Below are 26,826 nucleotides of genomic sequence, written 5' to 3'. Positions count from 1 at the left end.
ATAAAAAAAATAAAAAAAGCTAACAATGCAAAACTGGGTGAACCAAGACCAGGTGACAAGAGACGGGTCAACATGATTCAGCCCAGACTTTAGTACAACAACATGGAAGGTCACAAAGGTCACGCATCATGGAGAAACAAAGGTCATGAGTGCGGGGCCGTTACTCCTGCAGACATGGAGCGTAAAGGGAGCCGGGAAAGTAGGAGGTGAAGGAAAAGAAGGAGAAGGAGGAGGAGGAGGAGGAGGAGGAGGAGGAGGAGGAGGATAAACATAAAGGATAATAGCGTTTGCATCGGGTACATGGTCCCCAAAGACCTCTCCGTGACCAGGAAGGAACTCACACTGACCCCTTCACGGCCCTCTGCAGGACTTTAGTGGCGCCCTTCCCTGCCCCAGACCCTTCATCACCACCACCACCGCCTCCCTTCCTCCTCTGCCGCTCCATAAAAAGGTTTACGGGGCCTCGTGTTTCACTGGTAATACTCACAAGCGCGGCCCTCCAGCTTAAGCGCCTCCAGCTGTCCAGTTTGTGTTCGCTTTCAAGATTTATTCCGAAGAGCGGCGGTGACTCAAGAGAAACGGCAAACAGTGGTGAAAATCCGCGCACGAACAAGACCCAACAACTGTAATGGAAGACGTCAAACAGTTAAACATTTAGACAGTTAGATAGGTAATTAGACAGTTAGACATTTCCACAAACATTCACACAGTTAGATAGTTAGACAGATAGACAGTTAGACATTTCGACAAACATTTAGACAGTTAGATAGTTAGACAGATAGACAGTTAGACATTTCGACAAACATTTAGACAGTTAGATAGTTAGACAGTTAGACATTTCCACAAACATTCACACAGTTAGCTAGTTAGACAGATAGACAGTTAGACATTTCGACAAACATTTAGACAGTTAGATAGTTAGACAATTAGACAATTAGATAGACGGACATTTATACAAACATTTAGACATACTTAGACAGTTAGACAATTAAATAGATAGACAGTTAGATAATTAGATAGTTCAACAATTATTCATTTAGACGAACAATCAGACACTTAGACATTTAGACAGACAATCAGACAGTTAGACATTTGGACATTTAGACAGTTAGTAAGTTAGTTAGTTAGGATTAAGGAACATGCTACCTCGACCAATGTATTTCCCGACGAAGACGATTTCAACTCATTCTCCCAATCCACATCATTCCACCACTCTACACTTTTCTCATCCACATTCTTCCACCTACCTTTCTTCACCACATTTTCCCATCCATCTTCTCCCACCCACCCCTCTTTTTCCCCTCCTATCTTTCTTCTCCACATACCCCCATCCACTTTTTTCCTCCATATTCACCCATCCACGTCGTTTTCTCGAGACAGCAACAGCCACTTCGCACCACCTAAGCTGCAATGGATAAAAAAAAATAACTCGCAGCATTGAACTAATCTTACCCTTCTCAAATTACCTACCTTGGCATTGGGGACGTCAAATGCACACCTTCCCCCTAGCTTGCGGCAGGTAACGGGCGGCCTCTGTTCGCTCAGGTGTATCAAGATGTATTGTGTGTATTGATGTAACCGGCCTCCTGCAGACTCCTTACGTTCTTATGTTCTTATGTTCTGACGCCCCCCTCTCCGCTCCCCCCCCCACCCCCCTCCAGTTGGCCTTCCTCCTGACTGACCACCACCACCATCACTACTACGACTCCCAGCAAGTACACCTGTCTCACCTGTCCTTCAGAGCCACCCAGCCCCGCGCTCTCAACCCCCTAGGTGAGAGAGAGAGAGAGAGAGAGAGAGAGAGAGAGAGAGAGAGAGAGAGAGAGAGAGAGATTATTCATTCTTGTTATGTAAGTGAGGATGAGAACTGTTTTTATATGCCTGTTCCTCCCATGTTCCATTTTCTATGTAATCTGTATGTCTCCCGCGCCTACCCTCCTCCTCCTCCTCCTCCTCCTTGTTCCTTCCCCCCCCCACCACTTGTTTCCTCTCTCTCATCCTCCTCCTCTCTTCCTCCTTCACACCTTCTTCCTCGTTTTCCTCCTTTCCGTCCTTATTTTACTTTCCTTTCCCATCCTTCTGTTCCCCTCCTTCCTTCCCATCCTTCCCCCCCTCCATTTTTGGCACCTTCCTCCTCCTGCTTCATTCAACTCAATCTCTTGTTTCCTTCCTGCCTCCTTTTCCTCCTCCTATTCTCCTTTTCTCACCCTTTCCCTGCCTCTTCTTCCTCCACTTCGTCCTCCTTCTATATTCCCCCTCCAACCTCCCTCCACTTCTCCCACCCACTCCTCGGCTCCTCTTCTTCAGGCGCCGAGATGCTGAGCTGTGAGTTCGCGGACAGTCTCTGCGGGTGGTCACAACCGAGCGTTCATCACGGCTACTCCTGGGTGTACGCCCGCGCCTCGCCCCACACCCGCCGCACAGGACCCATCACAGGTTTGCCATCCTCCTCGCCCAGGCCCACGCCCACACCCACGCCCACGCCACTCATTCCCTTGTCAGTAGTTATATGTGGCGTGTAGTGACAGAGGGCTTGCTTGCCAGTACATTAAGTCCCTCACACGCCTCATTTGTGTTTTGCTGTGTGATTCAGGTTTGTACAGTTACCACGCCTGCTCGAATTCCTCCTTCTTCATCTCTTTGTCTGTGTGTGTCTGCGCGGGTGTGTGGTTCAGGCGTGTACTGCTCCCACGCCTGCTCGAATTCCTCCTTCTTCATCTCTTTGTCTGTGTGTGTCTGCGCGGGTGTGTGGTTCAGGCGTGTACTGCTCCCACGCCTGCTCGAATTCCTCCTTCTTCATCTCTTTGTCTGTGTGTGTCTGTGCGGGTGTGTGGTTCAGGCGTGTACTGCTCCCACGCCTGCTCTGATTCCACCCTCGACCTTGTCTGTGTCTGTCTGTGGGCGGGTGTCCGACTAATGAGATGGTATTACATGGCCAGTGGAGCCTCGGCGGTGAAGTAACGTGGAAAGGTAGACGAAACAGGACTCATTAGGGGACGGGCCGGTGATCTTGCCTTTCCGCCGCGGTGGGTGTCCGTCCTTAGGTTGCGGCGTGGAGGGCAGCCAGTCAGCTATAAGCACACGCCTACACATTCCTGGACCCTCCTCCGCACCCCCCCCTCCCCCCCCAACACACACACACTTATATATCCCTCTCCCTCCCCCCACACACACACACACACACGTACACACTCTTCCTCCCCTTCCCTTATTCCACACACATGACTATATCTTAAGCCTCCCAAAGAAGCACCTCTAATATTTCCACTCATGAAGCCTCCCTTTTTAATGTCACCTCATATTTTCAGGTGATTATACTTTGTTCAAGCCAACTCCGCATGTAAGCCCCACCCACGCCAGCCCAGCTACCACCAATAAGATTAAACCACTCCCAGCATCCACCAATCACATGAGGTCTGAGCTGAAGAGTAGGCGTGGCTTGCCGTGGGATTGGCCAATGATATACGCTTGATGGGAAAGTGGGAGGGGCTTATTTGCCAAGTTGATCTGAATAGAGTAAACAACCACGTGTCTCAGTGCGCAGGTAGCCACGGAGAACACCTGTAAGCCACCTCGTTAACCAGCAGGCCTTGTTATCTATCTTCCTTTCCCCTCCTATTGCCCACAGTATGTCCCCACTTCCTGCATTCCTTATTGGTTCTTTGATCATGCTTCTCCTTCACCCAATACGAAAAACAACTGTCCTTCACCTCGTTAACCAATACGCATTGTTAACTGCATTTGTCTTTCCTCGTCTTCCTGCATCTGACTAACCATTACCCTCCCTCCACCTCCTCCCTGCCTGCTCCTCTCTGGCATCTTCCTGGCCTTGTTTTCCTGGCCCTTCAGTGATCTCTTTTACGACCGAGTGCGCGAACATCCGCGAGCCAACGTCATTATCTGTCCACTTCTTCCTATTGACTTCACATCATTCTCCTTTCACCTCCTCCTCGTGACCTCCTCGTCCTCCTGTATCGTGAGTTCTTCGACTGCTCTTTTACTTCTCCCTATTTGGTATCGTCGTCCTCCTCCTCCTCCTTCTCCTCCTACCTCCTTATTAAAACTTCTTTCTGCCCCCCTTGACTTCCTAGCTTTTGAGTTTTATATATTTTCTCGGCCCAATAAGCGAACAGCGACTCCTCTTCTTTCCCCTGCTTCCGCTTCCTAACTATGTCTGTCCTGCCTCGGCCTGGATCTCAGAATACATCCTCCGCGACCCAAGCTGCCAACGACTCGCTAACCATTTTCTTCCTCCTCAACGACCTCTATTTTGCCTTGTTCTGCCTCTTCCTTTGCCTTCTCTCATCCCCTTTCCTTCTTCCTCCACATTTTCCCACCCACCTTTCTCCACCATTTTCTTCCACCCACTTTCTTCCACCCACCTTCTTCCACCCACCTTCTTCCACCCACCTTCTTCCACCCACCTTCTTTCTTCACGTTACCCCACCCACCTTTCTTCTCCACATCTCGCCTCCACCTTTTCCCACTCATTCTCCTACCTACCTTTGACGTCCACCTATCTTTCTCCTCCACATCTCCCACTTTCCTCTTCCACATATCCTCATTCAACTTTTTCCTCCACCTCTCTTCTCCCTCCACTCTCTCCATGTACTCCTTCTTCTCCCATCCACATTCACCCACCCATCTTTCTCCTCCACATCTCCCACCCACTCTCCTCTTCCACATTTCATCATTCGACTTTCTCCTCCACCCCTCTTCTCCCTCCACTCTCTCCTTACACTCCTTTTTCTGCCTCCTCTGCCTCTTCCTCCTCCCGCCTCTTGCCTCCTCCTCCTCCAGAAGGGCGCGGCTGTTCTTCGTTCCTCCTCCGGTCCAGGTGAATGACGGGCTGTTTCTTCGTCAGGTTACCCAGGAGAAGGTGACTCTGGCTTCGTTTTCGCTGACTCCCTCTACGGATCTGAGGGCAGCACCGCCGACCTGATGAGCCCCCCGCTGATGCTGCCCGACGCTCCCGAGAAGTCCATTTGCTTCGGGTGAGGAAGGGAGGATAAAAAGAGGTTGTTAGTGGAGTATATATAGTCTCTCTCTCTCTCTCTCTCTCTCTCTCTCTCTCTCTCTCTCTCTCTCTCTAGTATCGGTATTTCTCAGTCTCGTATCAGTATTTCCCCACCTCCCCTTCGTCCCCCCCCCACCCACCCCACCCCCGGCGTGGCGGCGCGGGAAGGCTCCAGCGCTGTCTTGGCCCGCTCGTTAAGTTGCCCGGAGACGCGTCCTTAGGGTGGTGGGGCTCAGGACACATGGCGGTCACACATACACAGACATGGACGCGCGCGCACACACACACACACACACACACACACACACACACACACACACACACACACACTCACATTATTTTCCAATTTTCACAACTTCTTCAACAAGAAACAGGCTTTCTACGTCCAGAAGGCTATTTTGAGTTTTCACAAGGAGAAATTAAACTTCTAGGGCATTGAAGGTCACCAAGTTCCTTCTGCTAGAATATGAGCAAGGTCAGAGGTTAAGTGACCAACCTTACCTTACCGCCTTGGTCGGCAGGTTCGCGCTGTTCTTGTACGGCTCCCAGGTGTCGCAGGTATCAGTGCTCGCCCTCCAGCACCTGCCCAGCGGCATGCACTCCACGCAGCTCTACGAGGTGGCGGGTGGGCGCGGCCTGAGCTGGGTGTCGGTGAGCGTCACCGTGCGGCCCGAGCACCTGGAGGACGTGTCCCTGCCGCTGGTGCTGGCGGTGCGGGCGCGTCGAGGGGCGGGGCCTGAGGGAGACATCGCCCTGGACCACCTAAGTGTGCTGGCCGGGCCCTGCCACCTCCACCCCTCCCTCCAGCCCAACATCACCCTGCACCCCACTCTCGCCCACCCCGACGCCCTTGCTCTCACCGCCGGCCCCACCCTCACGCCCCTCCCAGCTCGTGACCCGCCCGACGATCCTGAACACCCCTTGGAGGACTCCTGCTCCGGCCGCGACACCTGCAGCAGCTGTGTGTCAGGGCAGGGCGCTGGCGTGCAGGCGTGTACTTGGTGTGACCTGACGCTGCGGTGTGTGGGCAGCCGCTCGCCCGCCGCCGCCGCCTGCCCGCTCCACCTGGCCGTCCACCACAACACTTCGGTGAGTCACGCCTCTGCTAATATTGCTTGGTGTTTCTTTGGTCCTCAGGTTTGCGTGGACACATTTTCTCCTTATTTGTCTCAACCATTCCCTCATCACACCCTCCTCTCGTCGCCACACGTCTGTCCCTCAGCTGACCAACACAGTGACAAGTTCGGTTGTTCCCAAGTTCTCCTGGACACTATTCCCACTTGTTGCATTCGGTTCTCCCTCACATCCTTCTCTCATCTCCCGATCTTTTTTCTCCTCCCATGATCACCAACATTATCACAACCTTCTTTTGTCCTCAAGTTTTCAGTGACTCCCTCGCTGGTTTCACTCACTTCCTTCTCTCAGGGCCAGTTTTACAGTTCCCCGTGATGGGTTAGTAAGCTCCCAAACCAATACCAGAACCTTCGAAATTTCCTTGTATATTGTCTGGTGTTTATATTTAAGTTCACAAATTTGATGAAACTATACAGGGAAAGTCTTGTGTATTTAGTGTGGCATCGAAGACCTCACCGTTTTGGATTGTATGGGATTCTATTGTTTGGTTCGGGCTGTTACGAAGACACTGTGGTGGACTGTGAAATCGGCTCTCAGTCTTCACCCTCCTCTCATCTTTCATCTCCATTCCTCTTCCCTGATCACCATTCACCGAGCCTCCACAATCCTGCCCTTGGAGCCTACTCGCCAACGTTGCCAGATTGTCGTACTCAGCCTCCTATGTTTCCCTATTTCCGCCCCAAAAACTGCCTCCTCGACCCCAATAACTGCCTTCATATATAGTTATCGTTAAAATGTTTAATTATTGGTGTTTTTTGGGCAATAGCTATGGCTCAGAAACAGGTAAATACGAGGCTCTGAGTACGATAATCTGGCAAATGTGCTAGTCGCCTCCCTAACCCTTCTCACCCCCCTCACCCCCCTCACCCCCGCCCCACAGGAAGCCGAGGAGCGCCGTGGGCCGGGTTGGTGTCCTCAGCTCACGCCGCAGCAGAACACGCGGGTGCTGGTGGCCGCCGGCTCCTCCCCCGTCCTCAGCTTCAGCGTCACCAACATACAGGTAAAAGCGGCCCATGCATCACTCAGACGCTTTCGGCTCTCACAACAAAGGTTTCCAAAGGTCATAACAGAGGGCCGCATTTTAAGACACCATCGCCTCTCACATCAACTATTTCTAAAGGTCAAAGAGGGGATCATAAGGGTTTTCATGAGTGTTTTTGAAGGTTCATGGCACAGAGGAAGGGTCAAACTACCACCAGGGTCATAAAACTACCCCTGGAAATGCCTACAGCTCCTACGAAAGCCATGTCAAATATGTGAACTTGGGCGACAAAATGGTTTAAAATACGACCCAGAGATTAGTCGAGTTCACATGGATCGTTTTTCTCGCTCTTTTCTTTTTCTTTATTTTACGCCTATGCCTATAGCGCCGGTAGGCTTTTTTTTTTTTACAGCTAAGGAGACGGTTCAAGGGCGTAAAGAAAAATATAAAAAAAAGCCCGCTACTTATTGCTCCTGAATAGAGGTCAAAGGAGTGTCCAAAAAGAGAGGTCATTTTCGGGGCTTGCGGGGCCTGGATGGTATTCGACCCCAGTCCGTCATGGCGCAGACAAGTGTTTATAGTGGCGCCATCTTCTCTCATCTTCTCTAGTTGCAGGAGCCTTGTCAAACTCCCCCAAAGCTAAAAACAATGCTCATGGAAATACCCACAAGCTCTACGAAAGCCTTATCAAATGTGGGGGTGCGAGCCCGGAAATGTTTGGGAAAATGGTCCACGTCTCGCTCACTGAATTCGCGATGTTCTTCCTTGATTCTCTTTTTTTTTTCTTCTTCTTCTTCCTCTTTTGGGTTTTATACATGTACTTTTTAGTTGTTGTTGTTGTTGTTGTTTTAGTCCTAAACTCTGATGTATTTTATTATTTAGTCCTAATGGGATCTGCGTGTGTGAGTGTGTGTGTGTGCGTGAGTGATTAACAGAATGAATTAGTGAGTGTGTGAGCGAGTGAATGAGTAACTTGAGTAAATTAGTGAATGACTGATAGAGTGAGTGTGAGCGAGTGAATGAGTTAAATGAATGACTGACAAACTATGTAATGGAATGGATTAGAGAGTAAAAAAGAAAGGAAGGAAGGAAGAGAGGAAATAACGAAAAGAAAGGAAAAACAGAAGGACAGGAAGAAGAAAGGAGCGAAAAGAAAGGGAATAAAAAGGAAAAAGGATAAAAAAGGAAGGATATTAGATACTGACAGAAGTAGTAGGAGTGTCGTTATAAGATAGCAGTATACATGTGACGTTTAAGATACGAGAATACATGAAACACAAAAAACAAAAACAAAAATAAAAACATCAAGGCACATTCTCAGCACTAGATGTAGAATGTGACGCCACGTGAAGCAGTTTTTAGATCCAATTAAAACGAGAGGCGGAAATTAAATAACGAGGTAATTAATCAAAGGGCGTAACAGCAAGTATAAGGTGTGTTGTGGCGTCCTGCCGAGGGTACTGACTCATTATTTACCTGTCTCCGTGGTGAAGCTGAGGCCTCATTAGCAACAGGTGTGGGCGAGGAAGGAGGAGGAGGAGGTAGGAGGGGAGCAGCAGCCTTTGGAAAGAAAGTGAATCAGTGTAGAGTTGGAGGTATTTGTGAGATGGTCGGAGAGGAAAGGGAGAGAATAGAGAAGGAGAGAAAGGTAAGAGGGAGAGAGGGGGAGGAGGGAGGAGGGAGAGGAAGGAGAGAGGGAGGGAGAAGATGAAAGGTGGAGGGATGGATGGAGGAACAGGGGAGGGAGGTGTGTATGGGGAAGGAGCGAGGGAGAGGAAGAGGATGGGAGATGCAGGGAGGAAGGTGTGTATTGTGAAGAGGTGACGGAGAGAAAAAGGGAGATAGAAGGAGGCTGGGAGAGGGAGGGAGCTGCGTGTTAGGTTAGAAATCTCCACTAATAAAACTGTGTAGGAATATTAAGTTAGATCTCGCTGCAGCCTTACGCTCCCTGGTTAGAGTTTTTCCTTCACGCATTCCTGTATTCCTGGCGGCGGCTGTCCAAGTGTCGGAGGCCTCTGTTGTTATGCATGGCTTTATGATGGCCTTATGATGGCTTTATTAGGCGTCTTGTGTCCCGGGTGAAAGGTTAATGGACTGATCTCGAAAGGTGAGGGTACATACACACACACACACATACACACACACACACACATACACGCACACACACACACACATACACGCACACACACTTCAGTAACCCATTATTTATTAACATACATATTGCAAGTGCTGCATTGCATTACATATTCATATGCATTACAGATTCCATACATGCGTTTAACATACATATTGCGCAAGATGACGCCACTATAAAACACTTGCCTGCACCATAACTTGCTGGGGCCAACCTTCAGTCTCCACCAAGGAAGCTTACCGGCGCCATAGACTGAACGAAAAAATATCTATAACAATTACAATATTATTAAGAAGAAGAAAAACAATATATACTACTACTACTACTACTACTACTACTACTACTACTACTACTGCTACTACTACTACTGATAATAATAATAATAATAATAATAATAATAATAATAATAATAATAATAATAATGTCATTCTCGCCTCGTCCTCTCAGGCCACACAGACAGACAGCTCCTGGTCTTGCGTCTTCGAGTCAACAGAAGAAGACGAGGAAGAGGAGGAGGGGAAGAGGGAAGAGGAGGAAGAGGCCAAAACACAGCTTGAAGGACAGGGTAAAGGAAGACCGGTGGAGGGAAACGAGGATACGGAAGAGGAGAGGAAACAAACAGAGGAGGAGGAAAATACAGTGGACGGAGGCGAGAGCGAGTTTGATTTCAAGAGGAAGCGGAGGGAAGAGAAAAAGAGTGCGGAGGAGGTGAAGAAAGTGACCAAGGAATCGCTGAGGTTACCCGGCTTCTTCCAGGTGAGGTTGTCAGGTGTGCTACTAATTGGCTTTCTTGTTTTTTTTTGTTTTTTTTTCTTGGGGTTTTTTTTTTTTACAGCTAAGGAGACAGCTCAAGGGCGCAAAGAAAAAAAAAGAAAAAAAGGCCCGCTACTCACTGCTCCCGAACAGAGGTTAAAGGAGTGTCCAAAATCAGAGGTTAATTTCGGGAGGAGAGGTGTCCTGATATGTTTACAGTAAAGAAGGCAAACCAGGGACAAAATAGAGAAAAAAACACAACATACTACTCCCACAAAGAAAGATGACATATATAAGAGGTTCCACACACACATAATCAATAAGTTGCAGAAGAGTCTTAACCCGGTAGCAGCGACGGGCCAAATTTGTGGCTTTACCGTGTAGCAGCGACGGGCCACATTTTTGCCATGATATAAACCCCCCAAAGTAGATGATGCATAAACTGATCACAAATGCGTTGATATATGTTAGGAATTGGTTTGCGTGAGTGATGTTTTTTTCTCATTTAGAGGGACCATTAAGAATCATGATCCCTGTAGCTACCAGGTTAACTTACCTCTTAAGCGCGCATAGGAAGGAGGAACTATAGACGAATGAAGTATGTCTCAGAGTTTACCAGTGATAGGGATGGAAGAATGAAGATGCTGGTTAAGTATGTCTCAGAGTTTACCAGTGATAGGGATGGAAGAATGAAGATGCTGGTTAAGTATGTCTCAGAGTTTACCAGTGATAGGGATGGAAGAATGAAGATGCTGGTTAACTCTTGCATTAGGAAGTTGGACAGCAGCACAGGGATGAGCTAGAGTAGAAAGTCATGTGCAGCGAGGCCGTGGAAAGAGTCAAGCCATGCAATTAGCAATTAAAAAAGGAAATGATCATCCATGTCAATATAAACTTTTGTTACTCTATTTTCCACATAAAACGCCAAAACATAACCGTCAAGCACTTTCTCCACCACAGGGGCGCGTGTTTACCGTGGGAGGACCGTCGGGCGTGGGCGTGGGGGTACGGGAGGGCGTAGGTGTGGGCGTGATTCGGTGTGGGGACGGCGTGAGTGAGCTGCGTCCCGCCCAGCCACGCCCGCGCGCCCTCTACGCCGTGAAGCTTCTCTCTCCAGCCGGGGCAACCATCGACAACCTGGCCCGTGTGGAATGTACGTGTGTGTGTGTGTGTGTGTGTGTGTGTGTGTGTGTGTGTGTGTGACTCAACTAAGGACCAGACATTTTTGGGGTGAGGAAGGAGGAGGAAGAGGAGGAGGAGGAGTAAGGAGGAGACTAAGAGAGGAAGAGGAGACTGAAGGGGATTGAGAAAGAAGGAGAAAAGAGAATGAATTGAAGAGGAAGGAGAAAAAAAGAAAAGGAAGAGGAAAAGCAATATGGAGGAGAAGGAGGAAGAGGAAAAGAAGGAAGAGAAGAAGTTGTGAAAATTGGAAAATAATGTGTGTGTGTGTGTGTGTGTGTGTGTGTGTGTGTGTGTGTGTGTGTTGATACGTGTACACCACTTCAGATCCGTATTCTCAGACAATTTCGACTCACAACAATTATTTATAAAACCCACAAAGGAGATAAGTCGTTTTTTTCGTGAGTGTTTATATCGCGTTCATGGTGCGGAAGTTTTGTCAGACTGTCCTTGGGCTCATAAAACTACCCATGGAATATCCGCAACCTCTACGAAAGCCCTGTCAAATGAGTGTGTGTAAGCTCCGAACTGTTTGTGAATATGGGTGTTTTAAAATCCCTTTTCATCGTAGGGTATAAAGTGTTGCTGTTCGTACGTTATAGCTTGACGTTTATATTCCATCGGTATCCTTTTGTTTCGTTTCGCTATAACTCTTTTCGTTCTGTTAAAAGTCGAAGGTTCAGACTCTACGTTATACCTTTAGCGAATTACGTCACTGTACGATACGCGGCGTCCCCTGGGAAGTGTGTCTCTAATTAAATTGTTGATGCCGTTTCTCTCTCTCTCTCTCTCTCTCTCTCTCTCTCTCTCTCTCTCTCTCTCTCTCTCTCTCTCTCTCTCTCTCTCTCTCTCTCTCTCTCTCTCTCATGTAATATTCATCTATCAATTTCTTTTCTTATCTATCAACCTATGTATCTATCTATATATCTACCCCTTCCCCGTCTATCAGTCTGTCCATTGATCAGCGTCTACCACCCATCGCCCGCTCTATATTCACCACACCTGCCCGCCCATCCATCTACATACATTCCAGTCAATTTACCTGCCCATCCGCCCATTCACCACCCATCGCACGTGTACACCCACCCACCTTCCTACCTACCAACCTACCTACCTACCTAGCAGCCTATCTAACTCTTCCTCTCTCCCGCGCCAGTGGAGATGTACTCGTGTGGCCAGCTCTCGTCTTCCTCCTGCCCCAGCTGCGTCGCCGTCAACGCCTCTTACACGTGCGGGTGGTGTGTGGTGGCCCAGTCCTGCACCATCCACGCCCACTGCCCCGGAGCCTCCTGGGTGGGGCACGGGCGATCCTGCGACCTGGAGGAACAGCGGAAGACCCAGGGGGAAGACGCTGGTGGGCTGGGTATGGTGGGTGAAGAGCTCCTTGGCCTTGGGGAGCCTCTGCATCACCTCGGGGAGAACGCCAAGAGTGACCTAGGTACTGGACACCCCTGGGATATAAGACTGTTGACCCCTCGCTGCTTAGTGTCAGTTCCCTCACCATGATTGTGTGAAAGGCGATCTCATATGGAATTAGTCCCCTCTACTGGAGAATATAGTAATAGTAGTAGTATTAGTAGTAGTAGTAGTAGAAGTAGTAGTAGTAGTAGTAGTAGTAGTAGTGGTAGTGGTAGTCGTAGTATCTATATAAAAGTTACCCCCCTAAATTTGACATTAAACAAAAACAAAAACATAAGAAATTCAGTTTTGGTAGTATATGAGTTAGTATATTTTTCAGTCAGTCAGTCAGTCAGGCACGTGGAGTAGTTCATTCAGTAGCCAGTCAGTTGGTCAGTAATTCAGTCAGTCAGTCAGCAGTGGTAGCGAGCCATGGAAAAGAGCTGTGATATTATTCTTTAAACAACTTAGCTTTTATCGTAAGTGCTCAGAAGGGGGTAGGGAGGGTTGTGCAGCTGTCCTTCGGGTATTCGTCCCCTTTGAGCCTCTCCGGTGTTTGCTAGAAAGACTCTTAGGTCGCTATTCTCAGATATTCAATTATTCTTACATCAACTATTTCCAAAGGCCGAAAAGGAGGTCAATCGGATTTTCATGAATTTTTTTTTTAGGTTCATGGTACAGAATAACGCGCAGTTTACTAGAAGGGTCATAAAAGTACCCCTGGAAATGCCCCAAACTCCTACGGAAGCTTTCTCAAATATGTGTACGCTTGGGCGTCGAAAATGTTTAAGAATGTGACCCTTATTTTCTTTTAGAGGATCGGGGCTTAGCAGGCTTTGTGTGTGTGTGTGTGTGTGTGTGTGTGTGTGTGTGTGTGTGTGTGTGTGTGTGTGTGTGTGTGTGTGTGTGTGTGTGTGTTTTAATCTTTTCTTTCTCTGTTTCTTTTTTTCCCCTTGAGCTGCTTTCTGAAGGGTAGAAATTAAAACCATTTCGTACGTGCAGAAAAGGTCAGTCTCTCTTTATTCACGTGTTTCTCCTTCCTACCATTCTCCCCTCCCTCGCCATTCCTATCTGAGGAAAGAAAAGGAGGAGGAGGAGGAAGTCAAGCAGAGAAAGAACCCAAGAACTGAAGGAGAGAAAGTGTAAAGTCTAGGGAGAGGAAGGAAAAGGAGGAGGAGGAGGAAGTGAACCAGAGAGAGGAAGGGAACCTGTTTGTTATTCCCACTTGGCATTCCCACTTGTCATTCCCACCTCCTATTCCCACCTGTCATTCCCACAGACTTGGACTTGGCGGGGGGCTTGCTGGGAGGAGCCGACCAGCCCTCCCTCACCCGCGACGACGAGGAGGAGGACGAGGAGGAGACCAAGACCAGTGAGAGGAGGCGAGGCAACAAGCGGAAGAAGGCGCAGGAGGTGAAGAGTGGCGGCAGCGAGGCGGAGGAGGAGGCGGAGGAGGAGGGAGAGGACGGCGAGGAGGAGGAAGGCGAAGGAAACACTGTTGATGACCTGCTAAGTGACCCCGGACCGAGGAAAGGTGAGGGTGTTGAGAGAGAGAGAGAGAGAGAGAGAGAGAGAGAGAGAGAGAGAGAGAGAGAGAGAGAGAGAGAGAGAGAGAGAGAGAGAGAGAGAGAGAGAGAGAGAGAGAGAGAGACCACCAGCTGTATTTATAGGCACCAAGATTAGCATGATCGCTGGGCAGGTGTCTTAATGACCTTTTAATGGCCCGCCGCAGCCAGGGACCGAAAGGAGGGGGGGAGGGAGGGAGGGAGGGAGGGAGCCACGGAACCTTGAGTGCCGGCCAAAGACTCAGGGGCTCAGCGTGTAGAGATACGAGTAAAAATCTTACCAATGCGCGGCTTAACGACTTAGAGCATTACAGGATTTCTTGTAGCGCTGTGTTACCTGCTATTTACTCCTGAGGCCGCGGGTGGAGGTGGTAATGGAGGTGGTGGTGGTGGTTGTGGCTGCGGTGGTGGTGGTTGTGAGTGCCGTGATTGAAGAAGGATCGCGGTGAGAAAGGTGAAGAGTTCTTGTATACTTCGAGGTGGTTGAGGCGGCAGAGGGATGAAACCGGTAACTCAGCATCTATATTTTAGTGAGGCGGTCGACAAGGTACCTCACCAAAGACTGCTGAAGGCGAGTGAGCGGCTTGAGAGAGGAAGATTTGTAGTGAAAAAGGTGAAAAGTTGGAGTACACGAAAGTAGTTGAGGCGGCAGATAGAAAGGAAAATGATGACACGACATATGTTTATTTTAGTGCGGCGCTCGACATCAAAGACTGCTGAAGGAGACGAGACCACACGGAAAAGGTTGTTATGAAATAGATTACGGAGTGGCGAATCTGCATGGAGCAAAGAGATATAACTTACAGGAATAGAACATTTGACTGAGGCTGCGTACTGCTGAAGAAGGTACAATGTGGCGAATCTACAGGGAGCAAAGAGATATAATTTAAGAAGGGATGATTGGGGGAAGCGGGACTGAATGAGAGTTTGTGAGGAGTGATATGGAGGAAGAGGAGGCAATTGGGGGAAAGGAGAAGGAATGGAGAGAGAAATGGAACGGAAAACCATGAAGAAGAAGGTACAATGTGGCGAATCTACAGGGAGCAAAGAGATATAACTTACAGGAATATAACATCTGATTGAGGCTGCGCACTGCTGAAGAAGGTAAAAACACACAAAAGAAAGGAAAGTGTTGACCTGAGTTGCGGTACGAGGCTGTTTTTAGATTAGTATTTTCAAAGGCTTGGGGTTCAGAGAGGAGCTGCATCTGGTTGTCAAGAGTTTTTCCCGTACGAAGCGTGAAAGCCTTGCAAAACTACCGTCAATACCTTGAACCCACCCGTGAAATCCCAGACAGCTTCCACGAAAGCCAGTGGAAAGGAGGGAGATTCTTATGAGTTAACCAATAGGAAAGAGAGCTCGCTTGTGGATTAACCAATAGGAAAGAGCTTACTTGTGGATTAGCCAATAGGAAAGAGCTTACTTGTGGATTAGCCAATAGGAAAGAGCTTACTTGTGGATTAGCCAATAGGAAAGAGAGCTTGCTTGTGGATTAGCCAATAGGAAAGAGAGCTTGCTTGTGGATTAGCCAATAGGAAAGAGAGCTTGCTTGTGGATTAACCAATAGGAAAGAACTTACTTGTGGATTAGCCAATAGGAAAGAGAGCTTGCTTGTGGATTAGCCAATAGGAAAGAGAGTTTACTTGTGGATTAGCCAATAGGAAAGAGAGCTTGTTTGTGGATTAACCAATAGGAAAGAGCGTACTTGTGGATTAACCAATAGGAAAGAGAGCTTACTTGTGGATTATCCAATAGGAAAGAGAGCTTACTTGTGGATTAGCCAATGGTACAGTTCCTCGGATAGACAAGACACATATTTTCAACGATAGCGTGAAGAGAACAGAGACCCTTACTCCGGAGACCCTTACCGACCCTCCGCAGCCTTAGCCTTGAGCAGGTCTTCCCCGTTGCAGGCCGCGGCAAGAAGAGGGGAGGCCGCAAGTCGCTGAAGGGCAAACTGAAGGTCACGGGCAGAGGGCGATCCTTCCTACGTCTCCCGCAGCATCCAGGACTCTACGTAGCAAGGTGAGCGGAGGGAAGGATGGAGATGGAGGCGGTGAGGGGACAGGAGATGATTGGGGGAAGCGGGATTGAATGAGAGTTTGTGAGGAGTGATATGGAGGGAGAGGAGGCAATGGGAGAAAGGAGAAGGAATGGAGAGAGAAATGGAAGGGAAAACCATGGGGAAAAGCTGAGAGGAGAGAGTGGAATGGAAAGAGCGATGATGAGAGAAGTAGGATAGAGGGAGAAGAGGAAATAGGGAGAGAGTAGAATGAAGAAAGAGAGGGATAGAAGAAGAAGCCGTGAGGAAAGGCTGAGAGGAGAGTGGGGTAGAAGGACCGTGGTGAACATCTAAACTACAACAAGACAAGGCGAAGACAGGAGATGAAAGGAAGAAGAAGGATGAATGAGGTACAGAAGAAGGGGCAAGGCAAAAGTACCCTCACCATCACCACCAACATCACCATCACCACCACCATCACCATCACCACCACCATCACCATTACCACCAAAAATAACATCACTATCAACCACTATCATCTTTGCCATCATCACTACTAACCAGCTATCACTATCACCACCACCACCAACATCACCATTACCACCAAAAACATCACTATCGTCTTTGTCACCATCACTACTAACCAGCCATCACTATCACCACCACCACTACCACCACCACCACCACCAGTAACATCAACAACATCCTTCCCACTCACCAATACTACCACCATAGCCACCACCACCACCCTCACCCCCCCCCACCCACCCCCAGGGACACGTGGCGACTACACACGGGGCGTCAGTACTACATCCCCGTGAGCAGGAAGACGCTCGTTAACCTGGGCTTCGTGAGGCAGGTGACCTTCGGCAGCCTGGCGCAGGAGAAGACCAGGACCGTCCTCATCAACGGCACCTGGAAGAAAGCGGCAGGTAAGGGAGAGGGAGAGAGGGAGGGAGGGTGAGAGAGAGAGTGGAAAGAAAGGGAAAGTGGGAGGAGAGGATGAGGGAAAGAGAGAAAGGGAATGGGATGTAAAGGAGAGGAGAGGATGAGAGTCAGAGGAAAGGGAGAGAGGGAGGGGGGGAGAGAAAGGGTGAGAGGGAAAGGGAGAGAGAGAGGGTGAGAGGGAGGAAAGGAAATTAAAGGAGAGAATATGAAGAGACGTTGGGAGTGCAATAGGAAGTGAGAGAGAGAGAGAGGGAGGGAGGGAGAGAGAAAGAGAGAGAGAGAGAGAGAGAGAGAGAGAGAGAGAGAGAGAGAGAGAGAGAGAGAGAGAGAGAGAGAGAGAGAGAGAGAGAGAATCATACAGACAGAAACAGACAAACAGACAGACACACAAACACACAGAGACAGACATCAAGAAAAACAAACAACAATTAATCGCCGGAAAAGCTAGTCTGACCCTTCTTCTGTACCGTGACCCTAAGGAAACCCTCATTAGAACTCGATGTACTCCTTGTCAGCCTTTGAAAATAGTTGACAAGGCTTTTTTTGGAGTTTGGGGCATATCCAGGGGTAGCTTCTTGACCCTGGTGGTAGTTTGACCCAGGCTTTTTTTGGAGTTTGGGGCATATCCAGGGGTAGCTTCTTGACCCTGGTGGTAGTTTGACCCTTCTTCTGTACCGTGACCCTAAGGAAACACTCATTGGAACTCGAGGTGGAGAGCTTCTGGCAACACCAAACATAATCCCAACACAACAAACAACGAGAGTCAGCCAGCCAGCCACCCCCTCACCCCCCACCCCAGACACAACACCTCCCTTCCACCTCACACACAAGACACCACAACACAAAGCAAAACAGCAACACAACACAACCTACCCCCTATACCCTTCCCTCCAAAGCAACTCAACTCAACCCAGCTCCCTGTCCTTCCTCCTCCCTCCCTCCCCCTCCCAAACCGAGACTTCATAACAGCACTCAACCCACTCAATCTTCCCTCCCCCAACAGGCTACTACGTGGACCTGTACGAGAAAGTGGACAACCCGCCCGTAACCTCCCTCATTACCACCAGCAGGAGCGTCTTCGAGCAGCTGATGGCGCAGCTCTCCACGGAACAGTAGCGACGGGGGTGGATGGGAGGAAGGGGTGGAAGAAGAAGGAGGGGAATGGAGGATGAATGGAAGAGAGGAAAGGGACTGATGGATGGGTGGAGAGAAAGAATGGAAGAAGGGGAGAGGAATGAAGGATGGAGAGAGAGAGAGAGAGAGAGAGAGAGAGAGAGAGAGAGAGAGAGAGAGAGAGAGAGAGAGAGAGAGAGAGAGAGAGAGAGAGAGAGAGAGAGACAGACAGACAGACAGACAGACAGACAGACAGACAGACAGAGACACACAGAGACACACAGAGACAGAGACAGAGAGAGAGAGAGAGAGAGAGAGAGAGAGAGAGAGAGAGAGAGAGAGAGAGAGAGAGAGAGAGAGAGAGAGAGAGAGAGAGAGAGAGAGAGAGAGAGAGAGATTGTCCCCACCCTATTCCCTTCCCGTCAAAGCGAATCCACAAGAGGTACTTTTTATAAGCCTTTCAGTTCTTCCTCACATGTATAGTCACGTAGGTTTAGCTTGCACGGAATTGCTGACTCCACTATGTTGTCTACGTGCGCAAGGAACACTGTAGAAGTAGGTGGTAGTGTAGTGGCGTTGACTGCAATTGTGTTATCTTTAGTGAAGTAGTTTTAACGTAGCCTGTATAGCGGTTCCATGTGTCATCCGCGTGGTGGCTGCTTATGTACCCAATCTCGTACGTCATTAAACTACTTTCTTGTCCTCTCTTTTCTGTAAATAGTCGTGAAGGTGAGGGTGTTTGGCAGGGCTGGGAGGAGGAGGACGCGTGGATAGCGGACAAGAACTGGTAGACTTGTATAGTTAGTGTTTATTGACCAAAGGAAGACCTGGAAGCGTGTGAAAACCCTTCTGTACTGTGGTCTGATTTCCCATTGCACCGATCCCGCTCCCACCCTGTCCGTGCACTTCATCTCGGGTTCGTTCAGTGCGTCTATGAATAAAGTGTGCATGAGGACCTCTTGATGCTGTGCTTCCTCCCATCACATTCACGACATACTAATACGACGTTTGAAAATATCCGACGCAAGGCACAAATTTTAATAACGGGAGTGAAAACTAACTTACATAAACAGGGGGTCGTCATGGCGCTTCTGGTCGTGTTAGTGGTCGTTGGGGCTGTACTGGTCGTCGTGGTCGTGGTTGCGCTGCTGGTCGTGTTAGTGGTCGTTGTGGGTGTGCTGGTCGTTGCCGTGGTCGTTCTGGTTGTTCAGGTTGTGGTGATACCCAGTCTATGCTTCCAATAATAATAATAATCAGTATTTTCCGGATGCACTGTCGTTTTATTGCCCATAGTTTCAACGCCTCACGCCCCCATCCTCCCTTTGGTCCTGAGGTATGGATCTAAAGGAACAGAAAAGGGAGTAGAACAACGAATGACAGGGAAGGGAAGGTGAGGTATGCAAGAGGTAGCCCCCATCCTCCCTTTGGTCTTGAGGTATGTTCTTCGAGGGGGACTTCCAAAGCTCTCTCTATGTAAGTGGTAGCTCTGTACATGTTTAACGATCCCTCTATCTTGAGTCGCCGTGCAGCTCCAGACGGAAGGAATGATAAGTCGCCTTCTGAGCTTCCTTCCGTAGTCAACTTAGAAACGGTTTTGAAAGTTCACAGTTTGTACCTAGAGATCTTTTTTTTTTACATCAGAGGACTCGGCTCAAGGGCAATAAAGAGTAGCAAAAAGAGAGGTCAATTCAGCTTAGTACTCCTGTCAAAATAAAAATTACAGTCTGGAAAATTGAGTTGAAGTATGAAAACTCTATTCTCAAAATCAAGATCGATAAGGACTCATCGTTTTGACAACACTGTAGTCCTAAAAAATGTGTCCCTACTTCTTCAAATTCCGACAACTCTGTTCTTTTGAGTTTTGTCAATTAACCTTTTTTCACAATACGGCAGTTTAGATTTTGACAATACGATGGTTCAGATTTTGACAGTACTGTACTCTCTCTAAATCGTTCATATTTAAACCTCAATTAAATATTTGCTACCTTTTTTTATGCCCTTGAACTAACTCCTCTGCTGTAAAAAAAAAAATTATAAAAAAAATATCTCCTACCTTTCATAACGCGTTTTGACAAGATGCAACAAGTCTTTTTCAAGTGTTCTATTTACTCCTCTTTATTCCTCTTTCTGCTATTCACGCTATACATTGTCGTACTCTCCTCTTGACCCATTCCCTCTTATTCGTTGTCTCCTCTCTCACTGTTCCTCTTGATCCATTCCCTCTTACTCGCTCCCCTCCTCCCTTTCTGTACCGTATCTCTCGTTCCGTTCCCTCGCATATGTTTTCCTACTCTCTTGTAATTCTCGTTCCGTTCCCTGTTTGTGACTTTACTCTCTGTTCATCTCCTTCCGTTATTCTGTTTATTTACTCTTCCTCTCATTCCGTTCCCCGTTAGTCTACTTATTTACTCTTTCGTTCTTATTTACTCTTTCGTTCCTTGTTATTCGTTGTCCTAATATCTGTGGAGGTGAGTAAAGAAGTGTTTTGTCTGAGTGAAGGTTTTCGAAGGCGGCCACAAGAATTAGGAGGAAAGGAAAAGCTGCAAGGAAAGGAGGAAAAATAGAAAGAGGTTAGGAAAGAAGAGAGAGAGGACAGAAGGAAAGAAAGGCAGGGGAGAGGAATTAATTAAGAAGAGTGAGGGAGAAAGGAAGGAACGATGGGAGAAGGAATGGAAAAGATAGGATCGTTCGTTGTCTTGTTCTGCAGTGTCGCGCCTGTGTCAGAATTTACGGCAACAAAGGAAACTAAAACATTATCTCTATATTATCACTGTAAGAAGAGACACCTAGACCTATGTAAAGAAGAATCTACAATACGATATGCCTATGCGGAAAATAAGAAATACCAAATTTTAGTCCAGACGTGTCTTGGTGCGCTCCATTTGATAATTTATGTGTATAGGAAAGAGGAAAGTCACGGGGGGGGTCCCAGAATTTACTAATGAAAAGGATAAAAGAATGAAGAACACTGGTTGTCTATTCTTTTTTTAGATGAACTGCTTGACTTGAGCCTCCCACTCATAACATGGAGGCGGGCAAGGCCTTTGTGTTTATAGTTAGAATCTGGTAGGGGTAAAATTTGTTAGTCGTGAAAGCAACTGCAATGCAACAATTCATCAGCTCTGCGGCCTGCACCAGCACCACGGTTGAACGTCCTAGAGCCAAGTGAAGGCCAGCGTCCCGCCTGCCCCGTGACGTCATGGTGCTGTTCAGAGTATATACTCTGGTGCTGTTGACCTGATAGTCTGGTGCGTCTAATCACCCGTTCGATTCCCCTCGACTATTTATTTCTCTTTGTCTTCCTCATCTTTCCTAAATTCTCAGCTCTCGTTGCTCTTGCCTCTAGTTTCATAACTGTTGCCAAGACAGTGTGTGAGCTGGCTGTTGCTGGCGGTGCTGTTGTCTGTAGGAGGACGGGGATAAGCGCGGCCCGGTGCTGGAGAGAGAGAGACAGCGGGCATTTCAGCAGCTGTGGCAACATGGTTCATGTTGATAACGGTGACCATCCCGCGGCACGCTGCACCCATCAACCAGTGCACAGCGCCGTCCCTCGAGCTGATACACTTACGCCGCGGCAGGTTGCAAGCGTTTCCACCGTGAGTTTTTTGGTTTGTAAAGTTTTGTACAAATCCTCTACGATACCGTGACACGCATACATTTGAGCTTCTGTACATTAATTATCTTGAGCGTTACATTTCAACTCTGCCCCCAGAAGGCTGCCGGACATCAGCAGGAATGATGTGGAAGTGCTCGATGACGATATTCCTGTTGGCCCTGGCGGTGCACGGAGCCCACCCGCGGCAGCCCGCGCCAGCCCCATACAAGAACAGTTGGCACCGTGAAAAACACGCTTCGGACCTCTTTCTAAACAGGAAGAGTCGCGCAGTTGATGGGGAGGCGAATGTGGAGGCCAGCGAGCAGACCCTTCTCGTTCCCATCAGACAGGTCTCGAGTTCGACTCAGGACTTGCTGGGTGTGTGTGACTGTTTCGTGAGCCACTCAGCGCGACGCACGGGGTGCAGCTACAAGATCGGGGTATGTTTTATATGTGTTTCGAATCAAGCCAGATGCAAACTTCTACTCTATTATTCATTCCTCACACTTTTTTTGTCACTGACGCGGCCGCGGCTCACCCTCAGGAATACGGACCACTCATCATCAACGGGACGTGCTTCAATGGGACGCAACGGAAACGGCGGCGGCGGTGGCAGCCAGTGGCACATACTCCTGTAAGCTGATGGTTGAGTGCTGCTCGAAGTAAGTTCTTGAGTATTCCCTCGCTCATCACTCATCCTGTGAACTAGGATACACAAAACTCATCTCACTTCCAGAACAACGCGCCCATCGAGTTCCCGGACCTGCCGTGGTGTGATGGCACTCTACCTCTCCTGCTGGTGTCGTCGGGGGAGAAGAAAACACTTCAGCTCAGCAATGTGCCGTCCGTGTGGGTGTGTCCTCTCAGCCTTGGCGCGTCACTCCAGGACCTCAGCATCACGAACGTGCCCGAGATCAGGATTGCCCCGGGAGCACTCGTCCACAGACTCACAGATTTCACCCTCAACGTGACGGGCGTATCTGAGACGCTTTATGTCCCTCCGAAAGCGTTCTCAGTGGACACGGTGATTAGGAGCGGCGACCAGGTACCACTACTTGAGAGCACTGTGGAAGATTCGTTTTTGCCACAAGTTAAGATCCTGATAGAGAATGCCAGTAATGTGAAGTTTGAGAGCAGCAGTGTATCAGCTCCGCGAGTGTGGGTGGAAGTAAGAGAGACGGAGATGCTGATGATGGAGGAGAATGCCGTGAAGGCCCTCTCCTACCCGCTTGACTCGGCCCTCATAGTCTCCTTCACACAGATTTTTTACATGGAAACCCACGCCGCCACCGTCAAGATATTGCGGGTGACCGACACTTCCAAACTGCTGCTGAAGGAGGAGTCTGTTCAGGTGACGACGCCCGGGGGTGAAGTCGTTCTGAACCAGGTAGGGGAAGTGATGCTGCCTGAGCGGGGTATCATTGTAGGCGGCGGGGCGAGTCTTGAACTCACCAACGTCTCCCTCAGTACCCTCGGCCACCGAGCAGTCCACTCCTCGAGTCCACTTAGCTTATCCTCTCTGATGAGCGTGGAGGTGACTGGCCCAGCCTCTGCCCCCATCTGTCTCTCCACCCAACACCTCATACTGAAGGACATGACGGCGGCGATGGGCGAACACAGCACTGCTGCCGCCTGCTTCAGGTTCAGCCACTCGCTGGAAGTGGACAAGAGGGAGCCCGTGCCGGGCGTTGTGCTGTCTAAGACGACCAGCTCCAGGATATTCGCTGACCCTCAACTGTTTTCTGACCCGAGGTGTGCACCGTGCAACCCTCAACCCACAGGTCAGAGCGGGGCCCTGCTAAGCCTCTTTACTGGAAATATCGTGTTATGTTATGAAGTTTTTGTCATTTTTTTTTTTCATGTTGAAATTTTTTTTATAATCTATATGTTTTTTATTCCATATTTAAGTCATAATCGAGTCCACGCCGCCACCCATCATCCTGCGGACTACCACGACAGTGACCCCTGAAACCCCCCATCCCGGCCCCACGCCTCCTGGCCCCACGCCCCTTGACCCCACGCCCGTTGGCCCCACGCACCGAGCCTACATGCGCCCTGTCACCACATACGGTACGGCTTGAAGTTACAATGCTACAATTTAGATCATTCGTGATAAGTAAATGACAGAAGTGTTGCAGCAGCCTTTCATCCACTGAATATCGCCTCCCCACGCCGACAGGGCCAGAAGTGACCAGCGCGACGGAGCAGACCCGGGAAGTGGCGGGTGACTGGTGGGAGGAGCCGAAGTACTTGGCCCCGGCGGCCGCCTTCGTTCTGCTGGTTATCTTGCTGCTGCTCTTCTTTTGCCTCTACCGCCTCCACAAGCGCTCTAAGGTAACCAGCCCTTTGTGTGCGGCCATAATGCTGTGAGGTATGCTTGCCAATCCGGACACACCCTGTCAGCATTCACATCAGGAAAAACCACAATTATATGAAAAACCTAACTAAAATATGAAAGCTGAATATTGTCAAAATAAAGTATACGTTTATCAGTCATATCTCACCAACGGCTCATTGTAATATTTCGTTTCACTCATTTTCCAAGATTGTTGTCTTTTTCCGTTTAGCCAAGGCCTTTGATAAGGCCTTGGCTAAGAGAACCAAATTGACTGGTGCGTGCGGCTTGGCGAACACACTAGATAGTGTTAGCGGGGTTGAGGAACAGAGGGGGGTGGGGGAGGGACAAGGCTGGAGGTGCTGGGGCTGTGCTCAAGAAATTACGCTGTAATCTCTTCATCGTTCCGTCGTGTTCGTATATAGTCACTCCTCGCTTTTACGTACCTCGGTATAACGAATTTCGGTTTTAACGAACATTTTTGCCTTTTTGGTATGTGATATTGGTATTTAACAAACAAGTTAGGTAAATGTGGGTGGTGGGCTGACCCAGCATTGCACGCACGCCAGTCAGCCTTACATAGCGTCCAATGTGTAATTATTGTTTTAATTTCCCTGTAGCCCATCGGCGGAGAATTTGTGACGACTCCATGCAGCTTACGTTAGTATACAAACTTCATTTAATATAACGAACAAGCTTTGTTTTATACGAGAATGGTCGGAAACAGCGAACTTTCAGCTTACATAATGAACAAAGTTCGATATATACCTGACTTTGGATTGTTGAATGTTGATACAACTTCTGTCTCTTAAAGTGTTCGAACGCTGTGTGTTTTGATAACTGTAAACTTTCTTGTGGACGCTTCCTTGTGCTTCCTTGAAATAGATCGAGACAATCCTTATTTTCAGGAGTTAGTGCAATAATGAGCGCCAAAAGACCCACACTTAACCCTACTACAATGACTGTCTCATGCAGATTGGCGTCCTGGATTGCAATCTAAGTAATTAATACATCAGCATCATCGACTAGGCAGGGCAACGCGCCCCCCGGCGTATGCCGCCACTGATTGGCTGATTGATCATCGACTGCAGCCCGTTTACAGGCACCTTGCTGGAGTGTCTTTTGTATCTCCTTGATAGTTTTCTAAGTACCGCAAAAAGTACAGCAGGATTTTTTAGTGCGGTCCGCGGTAGTGCGGTATTTTCAGAAATTTTGCGGTAGTGCGGTACTTTTTATTGTGAACCGGTACTACCGCACTACCGCACTAAGTACCGCACTTGCCCACCTCTGCTTATTTCTTCCTTTTGTTGCTGTTGCTGTCCTCTCGTTGCTACTCGGTTGTCATTCACATGGGTCCCAGATATAGGGCACGCAGTTATAAATGTAACGTTGAATGTGAGATGATCCACATAACTCGCCAATAATCTTAGAACTGGTGGTACGTGACACATTGCACTATTTAGTAAAGCCTAGACTCCTGCAGAGATCCCTGGGAGAGTATGATATAATGGTAGAGTTAGTCTATGCAGAAGCTCGTTTTCTCCAACACCTTATATCTTAGCCCGTGCTTTTATATTCTCAGCACACACTACTCTAATGTCAAACTCTCCTCTCTGCCATGCACGCACCAGAGAGCCAAGTATGAGCTTCCCCAGACATTCAGGAGCCGCACCTTCCCAAGGACAATCGTAACCCCGGACACTCTGGACGCCGCGCCCCCCGGCCCGCCCCTGCACGCCGCCCCCGCCAGCCACGCCCCCGCCGAGCTGTTTGTCAGTTATCATGTGTCGCATGGCGGGCCCTCCCTGCACCAGGCCGCTGTGGCTCAGCACCAACTTTGGCAGAATGGCAGGACCCCAGAAGACTCCAACACCGCCTACCGGAGGGACAACCATCACTCAAGTTCTTGCCACAATGGGAGTCTCATGGCAGCTGAAGACGATTGCTCCATAAGCTCTACTGAAATTATCATTTAGCCGTGCGTCGTCATCACCAGTACAAGACACTGCTACCATTATTAATTATGAATGTGAAATGATTGAATATCCTAAGTCTATGCCGGAATAAATGACCGAAGCTACCCATTGTAAAGCTGCACGTGTCTTTTTTTATTTACTAAAAAGAGGATATGGGGAAAGCTCCATTAATATTGAGCATTCCATCGTGACTTTCATTACGGTAAACTAATTATAAGTCTATACCCACCACACGATTCACGGTTGTCAAGTTGTAACCATTGTCTGGGTATATGCGGGAGGTGACCAACACAAGGAATCTCCATGCAGAAATTCCTCGAGTTAGTAGTTTGTTTTTCCCGGGATACGGACAGAGTTAGGTATTATAAAAGATTGTGCTCCACGTTAACTGACCTAATGATTGATTGCTTGTTCATTCTTGTAAAGTCACACAGTAAAGGAGAAGGGAGGAATTAACATGCCATCCCGACCCCCAGGCAAATACATAGTGTGATTTACAGGAATATAAGAAACGCGTACAATATTCATATAACTATGGCCACAGGAGCGAACCACTATCCTATCCCGTGACATTCTAACAGTAAAGGAAAAAATAACCATATAGTATTATAGTTGCGTAATATGACAGTTAATTTTCCTTTGTTCAAACTCCACCAGAGAAGAGCCATATATTACATTGATCACATCGACTGTTA

The 26,826-nt window shown here is 48.5% G+C and overlaps 2 protein-coding genes across 4 annotated transcripts in view; both read left to right on the top strand.

Moving 5' to 3' along the window:
• LOC126987674 (uncharacterized) overlaps window positions 1-19,495 on the top strand; it is a 195,143-nt gene extending 175,648 nt beyond the window's left edge. The window contains exons 29-40 of the mRNA XM_050844800.1: window positions 1,662-1,773; window positions 2,308-2,436; window positions 4,865-4,994; window positions 5,539-6,106; window positions 7,032-7,151; window positions 9,715-10,023; window positions 10,981-11,173; window positions 12,356-12,637; window positions 13,877-14,131; window positions 16,076-16,187; window positions 16,939-17,096; window positions 18,116-19,495. Coding sequence (XP_050700757.1) covers window positions 1,662-1,773; window positions 2,308-2,436; window positions 4,865-4,994; window positions 5,539-6,106; window positions 7,032-7,151; window positions 9,715-10,023; window positions 10,981-11,173; window positions 12,356-12,637; window positions 13,877-14,131; window positions 16,076-16,187; window positions 16,939-17,096; window positions 18,116-18,228 — 2,481 coding nt within the window. The 3' untranslated portion in view covers window positions 18,229-19,495. The remainder of the gene's footprint in view (window positions 1-1,661; window positions 1,774-2,307; window positions 2,437-4,864; window positions 4,995-5,538; window positions 6,107-7,031; window positions 7,152-9,714; window positions 10,024-10,980; window positions 11,174-12,355; window positions 12,638-13,876; window positions 14,132-16,075; window positions 16,188-16,938; window positions 17,097-18,115) is intronic.
• An 828-nt stretch (window positions 19,496-20,323) lies between these two features.
• Window positions 20,324-26,250, top strand: LOC126987816 (uncharacterized). Of its 3 annotated transcripts, none has more exons than XM_050845213.1 (7): window positions 20,324-21,821; window positions 21,941-22,260; window positions 22,365-22,454; window positions 22,557-23,601; window positions 23,729-23,890; window positions 24,000-24,154; window positions 25,787-26,250. In XM_050845213.1, exons 2-7 carry the CDS (start codon window positions 21,961-21,963, stop codon window positions 26,129-26,131), a joined length of 2,097 nt encoding a protein of 698 aa, XP_050701170.1. In that variant the 5' UTR covers window positions 20,324-21,821; window positions 21,941-21,960; the 3' UTR covers window positions 26,132-26,250. The 3 variants fall into 3 exon arrangements, with proteins under 3 accessions (XP_050701170.1, XP_050701168.1, XP_050701169.1); XM_050845211.1 differs by having other exon boundaries at window positions 20,325-21,821; window positions 21,938-22,260; XM_050845212.1 differs by having other exon boundaries at window positions 20,325-21,833; window positions 21,938-22,260.
• The last annotated feature ends 576 nt before the right edge of the window (window positions 26,251-26,826 follow it).

The sequence above is a fragment of the Eriocheir sinensis genome, chromosome 66 (assembly GCF_024679095.1).
Source record: "Eriocheir sinensis breed Jianghai 21 chromosome 66, ASM2467909v1, whole genome shotgun sequence".
In the NCBI taxonomy this organism is placed as follows: Eukaryota; Metazoa; Arthropoda; class Malacostraca; order Decapoda; family Varunidae; genus Eriocheir; species Eriocheir sinensis.
The sequence above is the reverse complement of the archived record's forward strand: the minus strand, read 5'-3'. Positions and strand labels throughout refer to the sequence as shown.

Coding starts and splice junctions, on each gene's coding strand:
- LOC126987816 (XM_050845213.1), top strand. CDS start 21,961: ATGATGTGGAAGTGCTCGATGACGATATTCCTGTTGGCCCTGGCGGTG. Junction 23,602..23,728: donor GTGCAACCCTCAACCCACAG/GTCAGAGCGGGG, acceptor TCCATATTTAAG/TCATAATCGAGTCCACGCCG. Junction 24,155..25,786: donor GCCTCCACAAGCGCTCTAAG/GTAACCAGCCCT, acceptor TGCACGCACCAG/AGAGCCAAGTATGAGCTTCC.